General features: G+C 42.9%; 1 protein-coding gene across 1 annotated transcript in view; it reads right to left on the bottom strand.

Moving 5' to 3' along the window:
* The window catches only part of iqsec3a (IQ motif and Sec7 domain ArfGEF 3a), a gene marked incomplete at both ends in the record, with an annotated part of 78,663 nt that overhangs the window by 11,330 nt on the left and 42,085 nt on the right, over positions 1–25,248 (bottom strand). Inside the window, 5 exons of the mRNA XM_079183400.1 lie at positions 520–659; positions 2,786–2,952; positions 6,326–6,448; positions 10,876–11,037; positions 18,999–20,260. Of these exons, the coding sequence (XP_079039526.1) occupies positions 520–659; positions 2,786–2,952; positions 6,326–6,448; positions 10,876–11,037; positions 18,999–20,260 (1,854 nt within the window). The remainder of the gene's footprint in view (positions 1–519; positions 660–2,785; positions 2,953–6,325; positions 6,449–10,875; positions 11,038–18,998; positions 20,261–25,248) is intronic.

Genomic DNA, 25,248 nt, shown 5'->3' with positions numbered 1-25,248 from the left:
ATGACCTGAGGTAATGATCGCACTGCTGATGAGACATTTAATGGCTAATAAATGTGCTCTGCTCACACAACTTGGAGGTGGTATTGATAAGGCCTTGAATAATTAGTATGTGGCTTGGCATGCACTGAGTGACATGTTTTTCTGCGATTCATCTTGCTTACTATACTCTAGCAAGCTAAGAAGACGGCAGATGAACAAAGTTAGCGACTAGCTGGGGAACATTGTGAAGCATTTAGCAGCTCTTAATAGCCAGATATTTCCCTCAGGAGTTGGTTGAGACCAAAAACAGAGGTTAAAAAACACTATTTACAATTGTCAGGTGGCTATCTTAACAATTTGTAAATGTTTGATACACTCCCCAAAGTGTCTAAAAACATCAACTAATGCAGGTTAAAACATGGTTTTAGTCAAAGCAAAGAAAAGGTAAGGGTTTGACACGTTGTACTTTAAAGGGTAAAGGAATGCATTACGTTGAGAGCCTCACAAGTATAGAACAAAAGTGTGTCTGTGTGTCCTTACTGTTTTCATGCCTACGATGGACTGCTCAACCTTGGAGACGTAGGTGACGTGATCTTCGTTGGAGCGTAACTCCCTCAGTTGTATTCTTTCATAGATTCCCACCACCATGTCTCGTGGGATGTCTGCTCCGTCATCCACACCTAAGATGGGAACAGGCCGATTACACACAAAGTACACACATCACTTTTAACATACATATTGTGCCGACGCACGTTTGTTTTGCCTCGTTATTTGACTTGAAAAGAGTGGAACAAAATCCAATATTCAGAGCAAAGGAGAACTCTGTCTCTCCTCGTCTGTACTTGAAATTGTGTCTTTCACTGTCTCCATTAAGTAATGACAGAAGGCAGTGTGAGACGAGGTTAATTGGCAAGTGAAAGGTTAACACACGCAGAAGACTTTCTGTCTGGAACACAGTGCAGTTCAAGGCCGTGGCATTTTCGACGCAGGTAGAGCTGCATGTCATTAGGCTGAAAGGTTGCCCTCGAGATGCTCCCCATTATATCCGCACAGCTGTACCGTGCTGTGTGGTACATTGAGTTTCCAATGGGGCAGGATGTGTTTGGAGAAAATGAAGCCGCCACAAGTGATGGCGGTGACAGTGAGGCACCCTGGGACACCGCTGAGACATCGCTGCACATTATGGAGTCGGAGGGAGTGGAGTAGATGTCCGGGGGGGGGATATGTGTGTAAAGTGTCAGATAAATAAGTGACTTTCTTTTTTTTTGCTGAATGCCTCTTTACTTACACTCCCAACGACTTCACTGCTTTATGTCTCTTTGCATGGTGATTACAGTTGGTTGGTGGTCCAGACTGAAATATCGGAAATATTGAATGGATTGAGATGCCATCTTGACATCCGTGGTGCTCAGAGGATGAATCTCAATGACATTGGTTGTCCCCTGACCTTTTCATTTGGATTTCACATATCATGTGAAATATCTTAACATCGTCAAGATGGATTGGTACTATTTTCTTACAGTCATTCATGGTCCCCAGATGATAAGTCCTACAAACTTTGGTGATCCCCTGACTTTTCTTAAAGTGCAACTTGAGGTTGTAAAATAAAGCTGTATGGAACACATTTGTTTCCCAGGCGATATATTACAGTAACTTTGGTTCCAAGTGGCGCCATCAACATGTCAAAAATGTAATTTGTCTAATAGTTTGATTTATGACTAAACACCTGAAAAAGTGAAAAAAATGGTGAACGGAACTTAGTGTAAATCTGAGACCACCCTCTCTATCCAGTAACTGAGACACTGCAATTTGCATTTTTCAATGAGCTGACATAAAGGATTAATTTATGGCGGAGGCTGGTTTATATTATGTTGGGATAGCTTTGACACCGACTTTGTCTGTTTTTAATTGAGATAATGAATGTTCTATGGTTCTTCATTACTATTGGTTTCTGGTGCATAATTGCATTTCACCTCAGTCAATTAGTTGATTGAGTTATTCTTCCGTCGGTGTGTGTGAGAGACGTGATGGAGAAAAGAGGATAAAGAATCAGGGAGAATACAAACAAGGAAAGACGGCTAAATAAACAGACCAAATTGTATTCTGACCGAGACAAAACAAGATAAGAGAATGCATAGAGAAATGGAGAAAACATAGTAAACTGAGCAGAAGACAAATAGAGAGGCCACGAGAGAGTGGCATATTACAATTTGCATAAGATGCCAAAATTGATTTCTCAACTTAATCTAATTGTGGGGAACAGTCTGGGTGAATCTATTAAAGTTGTTCTGCATCGACCTCAGCGTTCCCTGATTGATTGCGCAGAGGGAGAGCAAAACTACGACGCTCCCGTCTCGTCCTCAACGGTCGGCGAATGAGCATCTGTCTGCATACGGGAGACAAGAATTACAGGTGCTTTCTGTCGGCGTCGCTCTGAGTTGTGAATGCATGAAGCAAGGCCGGCAGGGATAGAAATATTACCGTATCTTTTTATTACCTGAATTCATGCAGGGGAGGTTTGATTTAACACAGATCCAGACACTGTTGGACACTGACTCACTTTTCACTGATTCATCTTGTTGAAGGATTATTGAGTATTACTGATTTTTGTATTCAAACTATTGGGAAATAGTCACAAAATAATAGTAATAATAATAATACTCAGAAAACCTCTGATGACACACAAGCACATAAACACACCTAAAAACGATCCAACATTACATGAGCCGATTATGTCACCTAATTACTGTCACTTTAACTCCCTTAATGAGCCTCTACAGACAAGCTTACATGCTGTGTCACTTACCCCGTAGGTTGCGTATGAAGTCCTCCAACATCATCTTGCGGTCGGGCTTGATGTTTGGACTGTACATGTCAGTGTTGAGCAGAATAATGGCAAAGGCCAGGATGAAGATGGTGTCTGGGTTGTGAAACTGCTGCACCACATCGGGGTTACACATGCAGTAGCGCTGACTGTTGGTGTGAAGGAAGTAGAGAAAGAAGAGGGTGAAGTTAGAGAGAAAGAAAATACAGAGTAAAGAAAGTGGAGGGTGGAGGGATGAAGGCAGGTAGTAATATATGTGGGTCATGTAGACATGACAGAGAGGAAAGGAACAGGAAGGTATGGTTTTGGAAAGAATAGGTGAGGCCAGTTTGAGGGGATGACAAGTACAGAGAGAGATGAGATAGAAAAATATATAAAGCACAGGAATAAGAGGACAGATAGGAAAGGATAAGATGGGAAAAAGACACTAAATGCATCCTTCAACACACTACATGCTGATGAATGCCTTGTCACGAGCTGAGCATCAGAGTGTCGCACAGAAATAAGAGTTATGGCTTCAATTTTTGCTCGTGGCTTCATCTGAAGCTGTTTGCTGCCTTTCAGCAACAACGAACCCTCACAGCGGTTGCTCTGCTCAAACGGTGTCTCTCTGTTTCAGCACATTTGTCCCACTGGATTGGATGGTTATATGGCTCGTGCACTACCACGACCCACACAACCTTCACCGAGCCGCATTTAAACATCCTCCAACATTTATGGGCCTGCTTGCTGGATTTATGCAGGTTGTTACTGTGACGAAGAGAAGAAATACTAAGTTTGAAATATGAACATCTTTCCTTTGGGTACTTCTGCAAAAGAACGCGACAGAGGCCAGGCTCATTCTGATGTAGGTCCCAAAAAAGACAACATACACCCGTAAATATAAAAGGTTTAGAATGGAAATGCCTCTATGTTTTGTGGTTATGGTGGACCGTGAATCTAACAGATTTGCAGACACCTACTTCTGGTGTGTGCTTCAGAAAGAAGTGCCCAGAGGAGAGAGATAATTTGTTTCTCTGTGAAGTGCATGGACACTTCCTGGTTGGGGAATGAATAATACAATACAACAGCATCTACTGTGTGTGACTCAGACTATACAGAGTAAGAGGAGAATGAGAAGGTGTGTGTGTGTGTGTGTGTGTGTGTGTGTGTGTGTGTGGACCCTGTGGGCTCAGTGCTGGCGTGTGTACTGTAATTGTTACTTTAATAAGTCATTATTTCCATTGGGGCTGTAGCACCTTTTTGCAGACCCACTGAGACGCATTATTGGAATCTAATATCTAATATGGCTCTTGTTTTGGTATATGCACATTATTATGGAAACCAGTTTAATCAGGACTTATTTGCTAGATATTCATCTATATAAATGACGAAAATAACATTTATATTTCTGGTATTTTGTTTTTTTTTACTGAAGAGCCTCTGATTTAATTGTGTCCCCCCACTTATAACTGTAAACAGCAGCGCTTTCACATGTGCTTGTGGTGTACAGTATTTGTTTTAGCCTCTATTTGTTTAGGGCTGCACACCGATGCTTATTCAAATCTCAGTGTCTGAAACCTGCGACTCCACAGCAACCAGCAATTATCAATTTGCCTGTAAATCCTTATAGCACCAAGCAGTGAAAAGCCTCAATTTGTGCTTTCTAAGTGTGCTCTTACTCTGCACAGACAGACATCGACAAAATGACGAACCAAAAAACAACAGCAAGGCGGTAAAACGACAAAAAATTGCCGCTCAGCGAGTGGATTTGGCACATGCTGCCGTCTTCCAAACTAATTTCATTTTTTTGTCACAGATGGCTAAAGATGGGGCAATCCAATAGTCATTATGTACTCTGTGAGGATGGTGCAAGATTATACATGTCGCATGATCTTTATCTATAACAACCATAATAGAAAACAGAGCAAGTGTTTGTGACTGCAGGGTGAGTAAATAAGGATACTACACTGTAATGCAGACATGAAAATATAAACTGAATATATATATATGCAGCGTTGGGAGCTGGCTCATATTTGCTCATTCATTAGCACACTGACGCAGCAGATACTGAGGCTGCTGGCTGTTTTTCACTTCTCCCCTCTCTCTTCTCCACTGCTGCTTCAAATCCTCTTCACTTACTTCGGAGATTTCTCTCTTTCTCTGTGTGTGTGTGTGTGTGTGTGTGTGTGTGTGTGTTTGGAGGCATATCAAAGCCCAGGAGCAGGGGAGGCAGGCACAGAGAGGCAGTGGCGGTTACGCAACGCTGGTTATTTATAAACCGTCCTCCCTCTCTCCTTTTTCTCCCCTTCTTTCCTTCCTTTTCCCAGTTTGTGCCCCCTCGCCCACATCCCCCCTGTCTCTCTCTCTCTTACTCCTGATAACACGCAGAGCCAGCCTGATGTCCAAGCCTTACCAGTGCCAACCACTCTGCCCACTGACAATGCTGGCGCCTTTTCTCCTCATTGGACACCTCGACAGCAGTGACAGGTGGTTGTTACTCCAGAGGGGCCGCGGCAAACAGTTAGCATTAACACACAGAGCCACAGCTGCACTGCAAATTGTCTCCCTGCCGCAAATCGTGGCTAGAAATGACACGCTCCCTGGCTGTAGATGGGGACTGCATTGTCAACATTTTATTGTAGCAGAAAGGGGGAAAAAAAAGTGTGTTTGTTGAGATGAGGCAGTGTGACTCGACTGCTGAGATCATACCTGTGTCACCAAGATTCATGCGTATTTATGTTCACATGTTCAGTCTGTGATTTGTCCATTACTTATCGGGGGCTTATGTGTGCATGTCCACGTGTCTCTCTTTGTGTGTATGGCTGTGGATTTGTTTCTGATTAAATCTTGTCATACTAGGTTGTTTTCATGTTCCCTCTTTGTGTATCTGTCAGGCATACAGCGCTCTTTGATGAAAAAGAGACTGAAGCCTGAGCTCACGGCTCACAAATCACAAATTCACATCTGTACCTCCTCAGCACGCCTTCACAACTTGATGTAGGCATATTTCATGATCAAGCAACCTGTGAATTGCATCTTAAAGCCCTGCAAGACAAGTTCGGCCCAGAGGTAACGCTTGAGTGACAGTGTATCATTTCATTTTTTACAACCGCTCAGATATCAACACATTTGCATTACAGTACAAAGTAAATGACAACAGTAGGACAAATGAGGGATATTTTGCATGGTAATTATTCATATCTGACTCCCTCCCTGACTCTGCACAACAATGTTTCTGAATATTAATACTTTTGTCACACTCATGGTCAAATCTCTTGCATGTGCGATATAAATAAAACAATATTATTAATCCATATCTGCCAATAAATCCCCCTAAATGCTACATGTTGTTCCTTAAGCATTGCATCCTGAGTTGGTTGAAAATGCTGTCTTTTAACTGGACAATCAGGGAAGAGGTTTAAGGAACGGTTAGAGTTCAATACAAGAAAAACATACCCAAATTTAGATTTTGGAAATGTCCGCTTATGTGCAGAATACTGAGAGATGAACCCAGACTGCAGCTACCGCTTTTATAATTACCTAAAGGCCTCGATAAGACGTTCCACCTTCTGGGCTTCTCCCTGGACACGAATGTGGGCCTGAAACTTCCTCAGCGCTTCATCCAGCTCCATGCCTGAGAAGTCCATCTCATCCACCACACAACTGTTGAGCAGAGTAAGGAATGGATGGAATACGGAGGCCGCAGTGGAAAGGAAGACACAGGGGAGAAAAAAGGAAAACATTAAAATTCAGAGCATTGGTGGATGTACACCTAAAGATAAAAGTCCACTCATCTGCCCCCCAGTCACAGCACCACTCTGCTTACTGCAGCTGTTAGCCACGCACCAGGGATTAGACTGGACCCCGGCTATCTTCATCGTGCCACAGCCGCCAAGACACACATGCACACGTAGACGCTTACAATCCCTCAGAGCAGAACATCCTCCCTATTACCTGAGAACCCCGGCTTAATGACTTTAATTAAAAAAGCAAAATATCCTGCCCAATGACTTCAGGTGGATAAAAACAACGTGGGCAATTTGGAGGTGAAATGAGGCTTTGAAGTGAAAGGTGACTTCAGGAACGAGTTGGAGGGTTTTAAAGTTTCCCTCGCTTTGATGTGAGGTGTTCTGCCGAGGTACAAAGTGGAATGATAATCGAACTATGAAATTAAAGTCTTTTTCAACACCCTCATCTCCGGCTTTCATGCGGCACTCCAAACCTATCCGCACTGGCTCAGGATCATCTTTGCCTCGGTTATTATCAGCCCATTGATGGTTCAAAGAAAGATGATGCTGCTGATCTCAAAATAATTTTTCACAAAAATACAGTCGTGATAATTTCAGTTTGTTGGACTACAGAAAAAACTCTGGAGTACATACACACACACACACACACACACACACACACACACACACACCACATGAAGATGGATTACTGTGAACAAAGAGGGTTACTGAGGTGGGTACTTGACTGTGACACACGCTGCTCCAGCAGAAAAGAGACAGATAGCTGAGTCTACAGTACTTCCCGACGCATCGCGTATCACGACATGAGATCACTGCAAAACCTGCTAACAACATAAATACCATGAAGTGTACCATGAGTATTACAAGAACTACACCTAGCAGTCTTATATGTTTCACTCCAGTCACCACTACTGCAACTTGACAAACAGTATGACTAATACTACTACTACACTTCTGCCACCACTAGTACTATTACTACTATTTGAGACCTACATAGGTCTACCATTACTACTACTTGTCTTATGTATGCAACTAATATTACCTGACTCATTCACTTCCCCTTTGAATCAGTTTTCCCAAACCCTCCCATTCAGACCACTTTATTTTTACTTTCTCCCTCATTTCTTTCCTTCGCGTTCGAAGAACCAAAAACCAGTGCTCGCGAAGAGACACGCTGAGTCTCGACCGCCCCGGTGCCCTCCTGCCTCCAGCGGAAACCAGTCAACATTGCTCTCCTCCATCCATTCCTCCCCTCAACCCTTCATCCCTCAGCCCCCATCCTCTTTCCAGACCCTGAATCCAACCCTCTTACGTCATCATCGCCACATTTCCATATGTAATACTATTCTAAACGCATATTTGGTGTTGACTTTATTAGTTAACTGCTATTAGTACAATATACTGGAAGCTGCTACTTCGAACACATACTAATACAACTGGCACTTTGATAATACACTGTGTATTATTTTCCACTAGTAATTGGATTTAGAAAACCTAATCAGCCTAATGCTTTTTAAGGTAAAGCTTATAGTACACAGTGCCTCTGACTTGATCACTCCCTTGACTGCCGAGCCTCTCTCATCGCCCTCTTCATGACTCACTTCCTCGCACCACCACCTCTCTCTCCCCCCTCTTCCCTGACTGTCACTCCTTGTTTATGTAACGTCAGACGAGATGCTCTCTAGCCTAAGTACATCAGCCCCTCTCCTTCCTCCCTCCCTCCCACCTCCTTCTCATACACACTCAAACATAATAACACACGCACACACGCACTTCGCTGACACACAATGTGTGTATACACGCACTGTTATCACGCATACACTTTTGTTGATCTGTATACTGTACCTGGCAAGGGGATACACATCACATCTGTCTGCATAGCAGGGCTTAAAGTGTGTGCTTACAAAGCTCAATGGCAGGTACACACACGCGCACACATAATGCAAATAAAAGGAAACAGCGGACCAGATGGAGCCATATTTTGAGCAGCCAATGAGCAGATGACAGTCTGAAAACAGATTTTGTTTTTCCTGCTAAAGAAGTACACTACATTATCGGTAAATGGCTCCTCGGGGTGCCACATTTCTTGGAACCCAAATCTATAACCACAATTTGGCTTAATTTACTCGAGACGTTTTAACTATTGTTGTTCATGCTCGGAGGAATGTGAAGAGGGTGAGGCACAGCTTGATAGGGAGAGGAGGAAGATTCAGGAATACAGGAGACAACATGATGGAGACACACAATGCATTCACACCCTCCCTACACACACACACACAAACAGAGCACATGCTTTCACACACTCACTCACACACACATTCGAGCTCAATAAATCAACATGAGAGATTTTTTCACATTAGATTGCAATCCCTCACCCGCTCTCCTGTGACAACACTTTATGGAAAGTGCTCTCACACACACTTTGCACTCTGCTATCAGGTTCCTCTTCAACGTCACTTCCACTGTATGACTCCACTGTAGGAGAACATACACACATCTATATGTCCCAATGTCACCTGCGCTGAGGTATATATCCGCTGTTTGAGGCATTAACAAAAGCATATCCTGTTAATCCAATGTATTTGGAGCCATGACGGCGTCCATTTAAAAGTAATATGGATATTACATGAGGGCAGCCTGGGGTGAACAACTTGGCAGAGTGCTGTGCTGTGGGTATGTCTGCCCTTGCAATGACTAAAAGTGTGTTCTAGGTTTGATAACTTGGGACAAAAGAGAGGATAAAAGAAAGATCTGCGGTACCTCCTCCGGGTTGATATGCAAATTCCCAAGTAATTGCTGAATGAGAGAATGTAATAGAATAAAAAAAGACAATTACCGAGATCAAGTAAGGACGTTCTTGAAAGATAGAAAAGAGAAAGAACTTCAAAGAAAAGAATGCCCATCAGGTTAATGACCTGGAATGAAACTTACAGGGGGGATGTGAGTCATGTGTGCACGTGTGTCTTGCAGTGTCTTCACATGTATGTGATGAGTAATAAAATAAGGAGGCATCTCTAACCCCATTGCTTTAATGTGTATTTTCTTTCCCTTTTATTTTTGTTCTGCTGTAAAGAACACACTGTACTGCATGATAACTGATCATAAAGAGTGTTACTCAGCCTGTGAAAACATTTGTTTACTGTGTTTTTGTGGCTGTGGCGGAGCTTATTCGAGTCTGAGAAAATAAACTTGTTATCTGAGCTCGACGGTTTAAGAAAAAAAAAATGGTATTGGCTGCATTATGGGGGTTTAAGGATCCAGCTATTTTAAGTTTGCCCTTTAGGGACTAAGAGTCAGGAAATCTTAATTATCCAAGGATTTTTAAAAGGCAAGCTCTGGCCCTCAAGCTTGTAATTTGAGAACCCTGGTAAAACCAACTAATGAGGTGCATCATGGGAAGTATAGGATCCAATGCTTTTGGAGCTTGCCCCATATACGAATTTGGGCATCTGCTGTTTAAATTTTTAATCTGTCTCATGTACGTCTCCCACCTTTTTCAAGGTACAATGTGATATCACTGTTGTGCCCCATTAAAGGCACAAACTTTAAATTAAGGTGGAGCACCTTGGTCGCAATTCTAAAATGCCGACTATGTGGAATCAGCCAACACTATGGAAAAGTGCTGTACACCAATGGAGGATTCAGTCTTTAACTACATATAGTAAGCTCTAATATGACACAGTTCTGAGTTCATTAATGACTTCTTCCTAACTTTTTGAAATGAAAAAGTAAATGCAAAAATCCACAAATATCCCAAACAACCTCTCCACATGGTTGGAATGTATTCTCACACACAAGAGTGCTACACCCCATACGCTTCAGTGCATCTCCCTATGTGATAAAAGAAACTGAAAAACAAATAAGGGCAGAAAAGGTCTTTTCAGCTTGTTATCCTTCCTCTACAATTCTGTCAACCTAGATTTACAATTGGAAGCGATATGAGGGCTTATTTGTTGGATGATGACACATCAATTTTAGCTTGTCTTCAGTTTGTTCCCTAAAATGAAATATAATAATCCAATGTCAATGTCTGCAAAAATAACAGCTTTGACAAAAGTGGTTATGATTTAGGTTTCGGGGAATCATCTGACCCCAAAATGGAGTTGAAAACTGTATCTTATCAAAGTACATTGGGCTCAGGTATCAACACGACTCCACCACCACTATATCGTGACTAGTAAAGCTAAGGATTTTCCTTGTGCTAAATTCTCTATTGAATCCAGTCCTGCAGTTGACCCCGACCCCTGATCTCCCAGAAAATGAAGGGATTAGTAAGGAGAATCCTCTTTTTATGAGGAGCGGTAAATGATCCTAAAACGCGCTCAAGTGTGTGCTACTCACTCTAGGACATCTCTGTTGAAGGGCTTCTTGCTGTTTCCGAGGAACTCTCCTATCATCTGTCGGCTCAAGCCCTTCCTCTGTAGCAGAAAGTGGGCAACGCCGATGGGTGTATCTGGGATGAAGCCTCGAGAGATCAGGAACTGAAGGCCCTTGTCCGGGTTTCTGAAACAAACAAACCAGAGTAAAGGAAAGGGACTGAATGAGCGAAAGGAGTCTGTCCTAAATACACACCAACACAAAGTAGATCCTTTATTTGCTTACTATTCATTTATTCTAATAAATGCTGAGAGAACATTAAGGACATTTCATAATACATTATTTCTTTAAAAGCTGCATTGTGGTAATAAGAATCATGGTCGGAAAATGTCGGGTTGCTTATTGTGCATACCTGCGCGGTGTCGGTGAAGACTGCTAAAAGTGATAAAACACACTGGGCACAGGCTCATCTGTATTCATTCCCATGCTGAATTACAACATTCATTAACAACTGCTAAACAGCTTGACACTCTGCTAAAATCAGAGGACACTGCCAGAATCATAATGTCTGATCTGGGATGCAGCCTTGAATCCCTGTTTATATGCACACAGGCGCTCCCAGGTAGACTGGAATGAAGAGGGTCAAAGGTTTGCTTTAGTCAATGTTGGTGACTTTTATTTGTATTTTTCATTACTTTGATGACAAATTGATCACTGTGATAAATTACGTCTGGCGGGCCTCTCCAAGCTGATTTTAAAACCACACCAAAAAATTGATATCATCCATTGACTACCAGGGGAATTGTAAAAATCAACCTAAAAATGTGATATGGTTTTGAAAATAGGGAACTGCTGCTTCAGCCTTACGTTTTCTGGTATGACCTGCAGCTTTTGGAGTTAGCTAATGTTTGCAAACTCTAAATAGATATTTTGTGTAGCTGACATCAATAAGCGCTAGCGCTACTGTTACACGATATTTACGCATTCAGAAATTGTCCCTTGTGGCCACATTAGCTGCTGTTTGGCAAAAGGAAAGGCTCACTTTGAAGCAGGACAAGGTTTTTATTGTTTTTAAAAGGTTTTTTTCTTTTAATAATGTATGAAGGAGGGTTAGCTTAATGCATACAGAAGCTGTTCACCTACATGCACAAGGTTGTTTCTTCCACTATAGTTAAAACATGCAAAAACCATCGGCGCGATCATTGATATACAGACATAAGCTAACACCGATTTTATGTGCGAGTAGTCTATGAGAGCATCCATTTGGCTGGACAACGAGGAGTGCTTCCATGCTCACGCCTTCCGAAAATTGCCTAAACATCTCATTGGTTTCCATGAATCACTGCTTTTGAAAGTCATCTCCTCTCCTATGATGCCATCAGTCGTCTTGCTGATAGTTTTCAGCTGACTGCATGGCAGAAGTTACGTATGAACAAGGGAGTTATATCGTAACTATTTATAACCCTATTAGACACAGAAGAGAATTGCTCCAGGGAGGCTACCGCATCAATGCCACAGCTCTCCCCTCTCCAGTCTCCATACAGTGTTTAAACCACAGCCTTTACATAACAGAGCAGTGTGTGTGTGTGTGTGTGTGTGTGTGTGTGTGTACCACAGCTAATGGGTTTATAAGGCGAGGGCGGGACAGAGGGGAGAGGAGAGGGGATAAAGGGCAGGATAGACGGAGGAGGCTGGAGGAAAACCAGACAGAGCAGATGTGCGGGAATAGGAATGTGAGGACAGAGAAGGGGGGGGGGAGGGGGATGAGTGAGGCTGGACTGCCTCACAGCATCTGCTGCGACAGCCTCAGCACACACTCTGTTTCTGGCTCGCCCTCTCAGCCGAAGGTGATGTCTCGCCAAACGAATTTGGCAGATATCGCTCATTTGATGTTTGTCCAACAACAGACGGATCGCACATGGTGATTATTCTTCGCATGTGGGGGTGAAGATAGGGAAGGAAAGGGAGGAAATGATGCAGGATTGATGGATTCTTAGAAGTGATGCAGAAAGAGACCGTCCTCATCGGACAGTCATTAGCCCATGTTTACATCTTTTTTGATGACATGGATTGCCTTAACAACCTTAACCAAATAGCCTTAGTCTCCGAATGTTCACAAAACCTTTGTCATAGAGGTGACACGTCAGAAAACACTGAGTTAATGGAGCAACAGTGCAACATAATGAGACACATGCACACAACAGAGGAGTGAATGCAAGAGACAGGACCCAGAAGTCACACTAAAGTGACAAATCTCAAATAAACTACTCCATTCAAAGACCTCTTTCTTCCTCACACACACTTCTTTTTTCCCCATCTTGGACTCCCACCCTCATCATAAATACAAACTTCCACTTTTATTGGCCCTTTATTTTAGATCCATTTCAGAGGTGCACAGGGGCCGTACCTCAGAGCTGTGCTTTATGGCCCTTACAAGTGCAGCGTGTTGCCTATGCCTCCAGATGCAAACATTTCTGTTTCTAACCAGTGATAGATTGATGGTCGGTTTGCGCCGCTGTGCATTTTTCTGAGTGGGAATACAATTGTGTGCCGTGACTGTAAATACTTCAAAACATCTGAATCATTACACTAATGGGTTCTTGCTGTCTTATGTATGCCCGGAGCCCTGTCACATCAACCCTGCAGGCTACACAACACAAACAGCACACCCCTTGAGATAACACCCTGAATAAACATATCCATCTTAACCCCAATCGTTTCCTTAACACTAACCAACTGCGACAATTTCAAGGGGCATATCCTGTTGTAGGCGTGTCATGTATAACTATGCAGCTGCAGATAGACCTACTTGACTGCAGAGTGATAAAATTACCCGGATCTACTTACTATCTTCCGCATCTATGGGCCCATAGAGCAAGCGCGCTAGCGTTTCCTTTAACTCCGCCTCTTTTTTAAGTGTTCGCACTGGGAATCCAATGCAAGTCAATGGGAAACAAATCTTCTTGCGTATCACATGACTGACCCCGGAAGTTGTAATTCCACGGTTTGGCCAGTACGAACGTTTTCTTCAAAGCCCGACGCTCTTCCTGGGTGCTTGGTCACGACGCATTGAAATGTTACAGCTGACTCCACGTATATTTTGATGAAATTGTAATTTCTCCTTTTTCAAATCAGCTGAGCGACTCGACAATTTGACCATGTACCACCTGCAGAACAACTGCCGAAGATAAATTAGAAATGTTTTCTCTGTTCACCATCTGGATTTCAGAGTTGGTAATTATGTGCTGGGTCATTTAGCACCGAGGGCAGAATGTTGATGCGGGCGAGGTAAGTGTATGCACAAACAAACACAGACCCGCACATAGTTTTTCACAGAACTCTCTCCTCCTGGCGTCAAGGTATCCCTCTCGAGGAGTTGGGAAGACTTCACTGATCTGCTGATCTTAATTAGCCTTCCCTAACATATGCATTCAGATCTGCCTCTCTGACTCTCTCTGACTCTCTTCACACTTATCTCTTATGCCACCTTTTATTTAATTCATAGAGCTCTGCTGGTGCTCCATTTTCATGCATGATGGGGAGTCGGTGTGATTCCCCCGTGAGCTGCTCTGATGTCAACGCTTTCACTACATGTCTATTATTTCTGACCCAGTAGTGCATACATATCCATCCGTACAAAAAGAGCAATATACTCAGGAATATGTCATTTATGGCACACCTCCTCATGTAGCGTGGCCTTAGATGTGTGTGTGTGGGGGGGGTGGGGTTAAAGGGAACCAACAACGCCACCTGGGGACTCACACCGCGGGAAATATAAACTTAACAACCCTGATATATGGTTTAGAATTTATTAAGGGCACACAGATTCATTACCGATATTTGGACAGAGACGTGTTTCGTAAAATGAACATAATATTTATTAAAGGAGTCAATGAAAATCATCAAAACATGCAGAACAAGGGAAAAACAGCCAAAACATGCAAAGAAAAACAAGTCAAACGGAGGCAAAACAAGCAGATAAAACAGGCAAAATGGAGGCAGCAAAACATCAGCAGGTGAACCACAGCACCAGGACAGGGGCCAAAAGGGAGTGAGGCCAGGACCACAGGTGCCTTTTAAATGCTGGCACTAATTGGGGGGCGGAGCCTATAGCCTGAGGGCTGCGTTCACAACCCTACACTTTCTCTGAGGAGCGTTCCCGACTGCACTCACATCCTCCCCTTCTCTGTTGAAGGTTTTCTATCAGCTCCCTTGTGTGATGGCAGTTGTCCTTGACACACTATTCAATGTAGCCATTGTTATTCCATACACTCTCAAGGTGGAAACTTTATCAAGCGCTCTCTGTCTCTCGACCTTTCACCCCCCTCTACCTTTTTGTGTCCCTTTCGGTTCCTCTCTCTTGCTTTTGCACTCCATTTCCATTACCCCCCGTGTCATTTTATTCTTGTGCAGGCCGCTGCACACACACACACACACACACACACACAACTTCAGACTTTTCCTCTCTTTGATTTGCTTTCTCCCCAAGGTTTCCTTGACCACCTGCTGCAAGACAAACACACACCTACACACACACCTACACACACACATTACATTACCTAAATGTGTGCATATGTGTGAGCTAGTTTGTCTGCACGATGAAGCAATGCCCAAGTTTTAGCCCAAAGCAAACACCACTGTTTAAGATGCAAAGGATACACCAGCGCAGGTATTAGAGGGAGGATGTGAACTGGTGGAACTAATAAGCCTCAAGCTTGATTGCCCCCTCTCTCTCTCTCTCTCTCCCTCTCCCCATCTCTCTCTCTTTTTTAGCACTTCCTTCCTCATTCTGTCTCTCTCTCTCTCCTTGTAGCCAATTTATTAAAAGTCAGCTTATCTTTCAAGGTATTTGATTTGGGGAATGAGAAGAAGGGATGGCAAATAAGTTTCATAGCTTTTTTTCTACATGTCATTTTCTGAAAACTGGGAGTTTTCATTAAACAGTCATTACAAATATGTGCAGTCCTCACTTCCCCTCTAAGGATATGGCTCAGATACAATCTGAACAAACAGATGAATGCTATAGCCAAACGTTCTGTGCCTCTCCAGCTGCCATTTAGAGTGACACTATCAAAGTGGACGTGTCTTGAAAACTAATTGTACAGCGAATAGTAAAAATAGAGTGCGCCAAAGTGATCTTTTCTTTATGCTATCTGACAGGGAATTCGTAAGTAGACTTGCGAAGTAGACTGACGTTGAAATGTCATTAAGGTAGCAGAAAGCCCTTATGTCCTTTGTTTCTACTCGTGTTACTTTAGACACGAGGATATTCTGATGTATAAATCATATTTAGAAAGAGAGGAGTAAAGATGCCAGGGTTCAAGTCTCAAATCATAGCTTGGATTTTCCCACTTTAATTTTTATTGTTTTGGCTGTGGTTTTTTGGACCTAAACTTAAACCACGGCTGTTTCAGTTGGCAAACCATAACCCTAACCCTATAAGTAGTTTTACTGCATTTTGACAGTGCTGCTGATGTGCACAGGGGAATGAATCTCTAATTCTTTATCGAAACAGGCGAGTTAATATCTGATGTTATCTGCTTCTAGAAATAATAACAAAATAATATAACTTTATTGCAGTTTTTATATAACCCACCTCCCTCCTTGCCATTCATGTTTTTTTCTTTTCTTTTCTGTATTTTGTTTTTATTTCCCCTGGTAATTATTTCCTCTCCAGTAACTGCACAGCTCGTTCCTGCTCCTCTTGTTTTCAGTGTCACGCTCCGGCATTGAGTCAAAGTTAATCGGCTTTATTGTGCACTTTTATTGCGCTGCAGAGCTTGGCAGTGAGCAAAAAGATAATGGGTGTTCATGAGCTCCAATCTTCCAAATTTGTATTAGATGGCTTAATTGGGGCAATATCCTAACAAAATCTTGTAGTGGTTTTGCACCCAAGGGAACGCAATGTATTCCCTGTTGAAAGCGGGATATTTTAGAGAGCAAGGAGAGCTTCTACAGAAATGGTTGAGGTGGCCGTGACAAAAGAAACTTGGTTTGAAATGTTAACACATTTTTCATTCCAGTTCCTAAGATGCCGGTTCACACAGTGCTGAAGGAACTTTTAATTACATTCACGACTCGCAGCAGAATGACTAATGAGAATTTTAGGCTTTGTCGATCGTTGCCATTATTTTTTGGGATCCACTCCTCATGTATTCCGACAAATTGTTACCCAGCAACTCCATCGTGAGATCAGTTAATTTATTAGGAAACTGTATGTGGGGTGTTTGGGTCCTTTAGGGTAGGCTTTGGGTGAAAAGCTAATAGAGCATATGGTAAATGTCCTCATTTAAAGATTTCTTGCAAGTGTGCTGTTGGCTGCTTAGGACATTGTAAACAGTCATGTGGTTACAAACCTTTCTAAAAGGAGAATTTAAAGTGTTGAACAAATAAAATAAGGGCTGCTTTTGAAAGATAAAACAATCTAAAATCAGCACCCATCTTAGATGTTGTTCTGCCATTTATTGTACGATGTAAATGTTAACATAAATTAACATATGCGTTATGTAATATGTAGAAAATACATATTTTAGAGCTTCTCTGAATATGTAAGGCTTTTTTACATCACGGCATGACAACTAACTTGCAGTCATAATTCACCAATCGTTCCATTTTCTACAACAAAACTGAGTGAGTTTGACACACATCTCAAGGGGTCAGTGTTTCTCTCAACAGATCAACAGATTTAGTCAGTGCTGGCCCCGTGCACTGTTGCAACAGTTTGTTTTTTTGCCTATCTCTCGCTGCCATGTAACCACCTTGCACCTGTCTGGAGCGCGTCCTGCAGTTCTTATCTGGTTTTGACTTTGTCACTCTTCACTTGGCAGCGGGGGGAGAACTGAATTCACAATGGCTCAAAAGCTGCAAACATAAACAAGCTTTCCGAGACAGAAATGCTTTTCTTCTGATGTCAATTTGTGAAGCCACAGTGGGAAATGCAGCGGGAGTTGGGTTAGGCCTAATAGTAGGATACAAGAGTTACCTGTATCGCTATGGGTTCCTGGCATCTAAGGCAAACTTTGAGATCAGCAGGTCTGTCATTCCCCAATCGCATCGGTTAGTCTTCAATCTAAACTGAAAGCTTCTTCGCTTGTGACATTTAAACATCCTGCTTGAAAATACGAACAAGTATGTGAGCTAAGAAGCTAAGTATTTATGAATATATTGGTAGAACAAAATAACCAACTTTAGGCTACACAGCAATACAAGGACAATGTGCCATCAATATTAAAGACATTAAAAAAAACATTAAAAAGTTCACTGGAAAAAAAACGTTCAACCGATGGAACCATTTTTAGCTTTAGTAGCTACGTAGCTACAGCTGATATTCTTCCTACCGTTATCTAAAATGAACGACCAATTGTTTCAAACATCACAAATGGACTTGAGTGGCAAATCTGCCACTGTCAGCATCCCCTGCATTATGTGCTGGAACAAAAAGCTTGACAGGCGGAGCAACAATATCTATGGGGTGTGTGGATCTTATCCAAATGTCATTTCCACCTTGTCTGGGTTTGTCTGTTTTCTTCACTTCACTCCTGTTCTCTTAAAAATCAGTCCCCACGCAGCTCTGTGTCTCAATAATTCATCCCAGTTTTGATTTGTCTTTCTGAGAAGAAAGAAGACACCTCGGATCCAGCTTGGGACTTGGGCTTCATTCTGTTTGTTCTTTCGGCACAATGGGGATCTGTGAGGAAAAGTGCTTTTCTTTGCTCTTTCGAGTCCAGAGAGCCACATCAAACTTCAGGTATACTGAGAGGAGGGGTGGAGGTACAGACTGTTACATTAATCTCACTGTACAGTATTCTATCTCTTCCAATATATCCTATCATTTTTCTTTTAATCTTTCCAGTAGTAATCAGAATATATATTTAAATTAATCAATTATTCCCAAACGCCATAAAAATGTCCGGACTGGCTTTGTGTGTGAAGAGATAGTTTTAAAATCCTACTCTGGCATACTTTGGAAACAAGGCAGAAAGGAGTAGCTCACCAGTTTTAAAAAAAATAAAGAAATAAAATGTTTAAATCTCTTTGTGATCCTTCATTTTTGGGCAGTAAATCATGACAATGATTCAGAGGTGACGCCATGAAACCGCAGCCGGATTGTAAACACAAAAGAATACAAACATTCAGTGGCTACTCACACATTGAAGAGATTGAGGCCGATGCGGTAGAGGCGTTTTCGCATGACGTCAGTGGACAGCGTGGGTGATTTACAGCTGGCGGGGTTCTCACAGTGGTAGCGTGGCAGGCTGAGGATCATGGCCTGCAGTGCCTCCTTGGACGAGGCTTCAGATGTGGAGCGTGCCTCTGTGGACGTGCTGCTGCTGCTCATCTGCTCTGAGCTGTTATCTGCAGTCTCGGAGCTGCACCTCTTGACTTCCAGGGGCGCTGCCATGGGTGAGCTCCCCAGCAGCGGTGGAAAGACATGAGGGGGCTTTGTGGGTGGTGGCAACACCACCATAACTTCCTCTGGGCTTTGAGGAGCAGCCATCTTATCCAGAGGGGTTAGGAGAGGCTGATCCTCCTCCCCCAGCTCCTCTTCACTCGGTGGAGGAGCAGGGAACTCAACATCCTGCTCGCCTTCTTCAAATTCCGATTCTGGGGGTGGCGGGGGCTCTTGTGGGGGCGGTGGTGGATCTATGGGTTCGACTGGGAGCTCTGCAGGGGGAGGAGGGGGTTCTTGTGAGAGGCCATGAGAGATGTAGATCGGAGAGGAGTTCGTCGTTGTGGAAGTAGATGTGACAGTCGTGGAGGCTCCTTCTTGTTGGACGCAGCTGCCGAGGGTGACGGTGGACGATTCCATGACTGAGGATGAAACACGGAAGTTCTGGCTGTCGAACTGCACCGTCACATCCCGGAACGCCATCATCAGCTTGCTTGCGCTTCTCGACAGGTCACTCGGGTCCAGTGGGCCTTGATGAAGCGTCGACTCTCCCTCAACGCATCCTTCTCCTCCATCTCCCCCTCCTGCTGCTGCAGCACTGAAGGAGTCGGCACCGAACTGATAGGTGCCGCCTTCTTGCAGTGAGCACATGGTCTTCAGGCTCCAGTTGCTGAGTGCATCGTCTATGGACTTTGCCAGTGACTGGACCTGTTCAGTGAATGAGTCTTCCAGGTCGGTCAGGGAGCCACCAACTGTGGCAGGCAGAGATGGCGAGCGCACCAATGGGATGCCTGTCAAGTTGTAGCCTTCTGCCAGGGCCCGCTCAGCAGAGAAACCCTCTGTGTTTTGCACGCGGACCTTGCGCAGGGAGATGCGTCGAGGCAGACGACTCTCCAGTAGCGAATTGCGGATCTTCTCGAAGTTCTTGCTGAGCTGGTACTGGCGGAAGGCAGTCTGGATCTTGCAGGCAGCACGGCGGGAGGTGAGGTGGCCACCGTATTTGTGCTCTAACATTTCGATCTAAAAAAAAGAGAAGAAAGAAGAGAAAAGGAAAGTAATGAATTGCTGGAATTTCTGTTGTGTTTTTTTAATTCATTTACAAGAAGCAGCTAACAGCTTATAACCTGTAGGGGCAATCTGCAATTATTGAGAAAATCACAACTGTCTCAATAATACATGACAATTATGGCTGTGTATTGATTAGAAATTGCAGAGCAACCACAAGATACACAGAGATCGGCAAGTCAAAACATTGCCAAGGACTCCCATAATCCGCTTTTTCAAGGATGCTTATATTTATGAAAAGGTCCCTTTTAAAAAAAAAAAATAAATCATTATTCTCCTGCCTGTCACTGTGGTGCATGGAAGATGAATATGGCATATGAGTTGAATGTCGGTGTGAAAAAAAACAGGTAGAGTGATGAATGGGATAACTGTGGAGGGAAAATAAAAACAAATGAAATTCCCAGGAGAGAAAAAGGGTTGTAAAGTCCAATTTTAGTAAGAAGCAAGCTAAATTTAAATATTAAATAATAATATCCTCACATGGTTCAGTAATTATTTTCTGCATGCAGGCCTTTTGATGTGTAAACTGAACCTGCATACAGTTTGGTCAAAGCCACTGTTTGAAAGAGAGCACAGTAAGTAAGGCTGACTCATGGCGTTTGGTCAAACTGTTCACTTCCTCGGCATATAAAACTCAATCTGTGAGAATTCCATAGAGAAGTCCGCAACTTTAAATTGTCTAAAACTGAACAAGCCATTAATCTTGCCTGTGAAAAATTGCTCAAATGCTGTGGGAAATAGACAGAGATGTAATATCGCCATTCTTATCAGGCAGCAGCTCAAACACTAGATGAGACCTCTTTGAGTTTCCCAGAACAATCGGGGTGTGGGTATCTTTGGAAGGGCCCAGAAACTGCTCTTATCTTCTCCAGTAACTCTGAAACCCTTTTCATTCAGACTAAATCAATGACTATAATTCTGTTTCTGTTCTAACAGTATCAAGGGCACGAGTGTGGAGGAGGATTCAGCTTTGAAATAATAGCAGTGTCACCTTCTGTCATTTTACAAAAAGAATTCTATGCAGTGCACATTAAAAATCAGATTTCATTCTGGGAAATAGAAATCCTTGCTATTCCCTGCCTCAGTGTTTTATTCAGGAGCTGGTTTTCTTGTATTGGGGTGATGTGTACATGAGGATTAAAGTGGCCCAAGTAAAATATCCGTCCTGTAAATTCAAATGCCATTGAACAAACGGTTACAGCCTCCACGAAAGGATCAAAATGTGACTTTCAGCTGCTAATCTCCCTTCGCTTTAGCACTGGACAAAGTCACCCAACCACCTCCTGATAGGCTGTAATGCCTCGAGGGTTTGCAATTTGTGATAAGTGGTTAGTTCAAGATGCAGCCTCGGCCGTTGTCACTGGAGGAAGGGAATCACATACAAAGCTCTTTAGAAAAGTGGAATGACACTGAAAATCCATCTTATCTCCTCCATTTATATTTCACTGCAGAGCCTCTGCGAGCAAAGTGAGACGTACTGAGAATATCAAGGTGGTTTCTGAATAGGACGCTGGTTCGCAGCTCTACTGTCTCTGCTGATGGCGTCCTTCTCATTCGCCGTCAACTCTGACTGGCCAAGCTCAGCCTGAATATTTTTTTTTAAATCAGGATTGTTCTGTGACTGTGCTCTGTGCACTCTCTAAATGACAAGGTTAGCCTTATCGCTCCAAAATATACCTTGTGTAGCTTCTTTTTGTTTCTTAAAAGACAGGCACAGAGGTAATATGATCTCATTACTTAGAAAGGTGTCCATCATCAAAACAAATTCTGCAAAGAGTTCCACTGCAGAGGTGCCCTTGGTAGTGAAAAAGGGCCATCAGTGTGGCTGCGTGTGATTAAATGTGGCAGGCGAGCTTGTTTGTTTTGCCTTCTGCGTAAGCAGGTTAGGGGACGATGAATAAAGCATTTGGGTCGCGTTGCTTTCTTTCTGTCGGAGTGTGTATCTGATACACTTTGCCACTCAGATTACAGCCACCAGTACGAGCTGGGACATGATAGATGGAGAGGAAGAACACAGTAAAAAAAATGGGGACAGGATTTCATGCCAGTCTAAGATTGTGTTGGGACTACAGATGTAGATTCTGGTTCAACTTCTTTGTTGGAGGGTTTTTTACCATCAGAATGTTCCACCAATTTCTACTGCTGTCATTACTTACAAAATACATCCAATATTCACTCTCTTTTAGCTCGGTGTTTGGTCTCTAGGGAAATATCTGACACTTTGGCTGCTAAATGCTTCACTATGCCTCCCGGCTAGTCACTAACTGTGTCTGTCTGCCGTCTGCTGCTGAGCAGGTAATGTACTGTGGGATTTTAGAGCTTTGTTTTGCTGAAAACTCCAAAGTTGCGAGCCAACAGCGAATCAATGAGCTGAAAATATAAGGGCACGGTCGCACGTGCTCATATGAGGCGACGTTCACGCTGAAGGTGGGCGGTGCTTAGTGGGGTCAACCACTCACACTTCTTTGCTATTTGTTAAGGCTAGGACTTCACCAAATTTGAACTCCACGTGATGCGAAGATGCAAATTTAGCCGAGGGGAGCTGCAATTGTGGGTGATCGTCCTCTGCAGGTTCATTGCCTCCCACACTATACATTGTTTTCATGTTGTCATGAATACACTTCTCCATACAGAGCTTGACTCAGAGCCTACAGGTGGATGCTGGAGTAGAGGTGGGGCTTCTGTTTGATGATTCTTGTGCTATTACAGACTGATATGTATGGCCACAATAATCATGGGATTAAAGAAATGTGCATGCACATCCCTAGCTGCCACTTGACCACTGTACAGAGAACTACATGTAAAAAAACGGCAAGATAAAGAAACAGCAAAAAGATGGATGATCAGAGCACTAAAGAAACAAGAAAACAAGTGCATTGATGGGAAGGTAAGAAGATATAGAAAGAGGTGATGAGACGGATGGCCGCGCCAAGAGTGGCACTGCTGAAAATACCCCACATTAGCCGACTGTCAGTTCTACCTCTGATCACTTCACCAAGCGCTGATGGAGAGAGATTATTCCGGAGAGGCAGTGCTTTGAGAGCACAGTGATGGCACTGCTCTGTTCCACCGAGGTCTAAATCAATTTTGACGGGCAGCTCGGCACCATGCTGACCTCATGTTCCCCTTTGAACGAGGGGGAAAAAAGGGTGGAAAACAAACCAGTGCAAAGTGCTGCGACACTGCAGTGTGCAATTCTACAGATACTTAGAAATGGCAAGATACTACGGAGAGGAAAAGGTGTAATTCTTTAATAAAGGACGAATAAAGGCGAGGGCACATGGAAATATCTTAAATCAAGGACATACAAAAGGAGCAGATCTCTAAAACGTGTGAAGTCAAATAGGCTACACATCCACAAAAAGGGGGTTTAATATGAGAACAGATATTTCTGTTAATGGTCACATTGAAATAAAAAGGCAATGCGAGTTGCAGGAGCAGAGGCAGATTTTCAGATATCATCAGATGGTGATGGTGGATATCGTGGCTTGAAATATGGGACTTTTTCTGTCTATGTATGAAATATTAATACCCAGAGGCTCTGGAAAAGGAATCTGTTTTAGTCTGGCAGTGTTTGTGCCTTAAATAAAAATGTGTCTCAAAACAAAAAGGTCAACCAAAAGCACAATACACAGCATGTTTTCTTTATGATTTCAAGGAGCATATTTAGTCATGTGCCAAGATGTTTTTCCTCTTTTCAAGCCTTACGAGATTACATATCATGTAGAATACTCATTATTTATAATACTAGCTTGTGGTAAAAACAGTTTGCTTGTTTGTCTCTGAGCAACAAATTAATGGAGTTAGATGAGAAGCGTGGTAACGCTCAGCAGGAGAGCTCATAAGTGTAGTTCCCAAAATGTCACACTATTCCTTTAAAAAGAAAAATCAATGCCACAGGACACATGACAACATGGCTGTCCAGAGGGAACAATGCACTGCATTTCCTTTTTTAGCCATAATCTTTTAGTCTCTCCTTTACATTTGTGAGAAAAGGCTGATGTGTGTAAGTAAAACAGCAGCTTATCAGATCTCACATGCTGCAGAAATAAGGGGCGAAATGCAAAAAACACGATTATTAGCCTTCATGCACACTGTCTTACAGCACAGAAACATCTGCATGATTAATGAGATGATTATATAACTGCAAAACTGGGACACAACTAACGCTGACTGTATTACAAGATGAGGATGACAATAAAAAGACTTGATGTCATCAGAGGATGGGGATCAGTTAAGCTGAGACATCATTGACCAAAGTCAGTTGGTGAAAAAGGTCAGCGGTTACTGAAAGACTGAATTCTGACGCAGAAAGAAATGCAGTCTCATCAGCGGTGCAAAACAACATGAGATGGTATGGCAGCAAACCAGTGAACAATGTCATCACATTTGCGAATCCACGCCTTTTTGCATCAGCAGTTTTAGGACAGGCTGCTTGTTTGATATTTCTTGTCTTCGTGTCGCTTGCGCATTTAAGTGGCATTATGAGTGCCATCAAATTTAACTTTTCACCGTTGCGTGTTTCACTTTATGGAGATAAATACCTTTTGATTCGCGCGTACCTCAATTACTCAAGCAGAGATTAGCAGCAATTACAGAGCAGGAACAGCCGTTTCAAGTCAGGTCTAATCACCTATCACTTCATCGTGCCGAAGAAACAAAAGGCTGAGCAGTCTGCGAAGATTGAACCGGCAAAGATTGAACCTGCATCACTTTCTTTACCCAAACCTCTCTATGTTTGATGAACAACTTTGGAGTAAATGTGTCCGTGCTTTACAAACAGGGAGAAGTGTAGTGTTCCTAAGGCTTTTGCTGGAGAGTTTTAATAAGACTCAGAGACTCAGATGACAGTGCAGATAGTCAGAGAAAGACTAAAAAACTATTTAAAAGGAGTTCAGATTATTGTATTGTAAGATCACATCATTTTCTGTGGAGATTGTGAG

Source organism: Pholis gunnellus (assembly GCF_910591455.1).
Source record: "Pholis gunnellus genome assembly, chromosome: 22".
Classification (NCBI taxonomy): Eukaryota; Metazoa; Chordata; class Actinopteri; order Perciformes; family Pholidae; genus Pholis; species Pholis gunnellus.
Note: the sequence above shows the minus strand (reverse complement) of the source record. Positions and strands in the feature narration are given on the sequence as shown.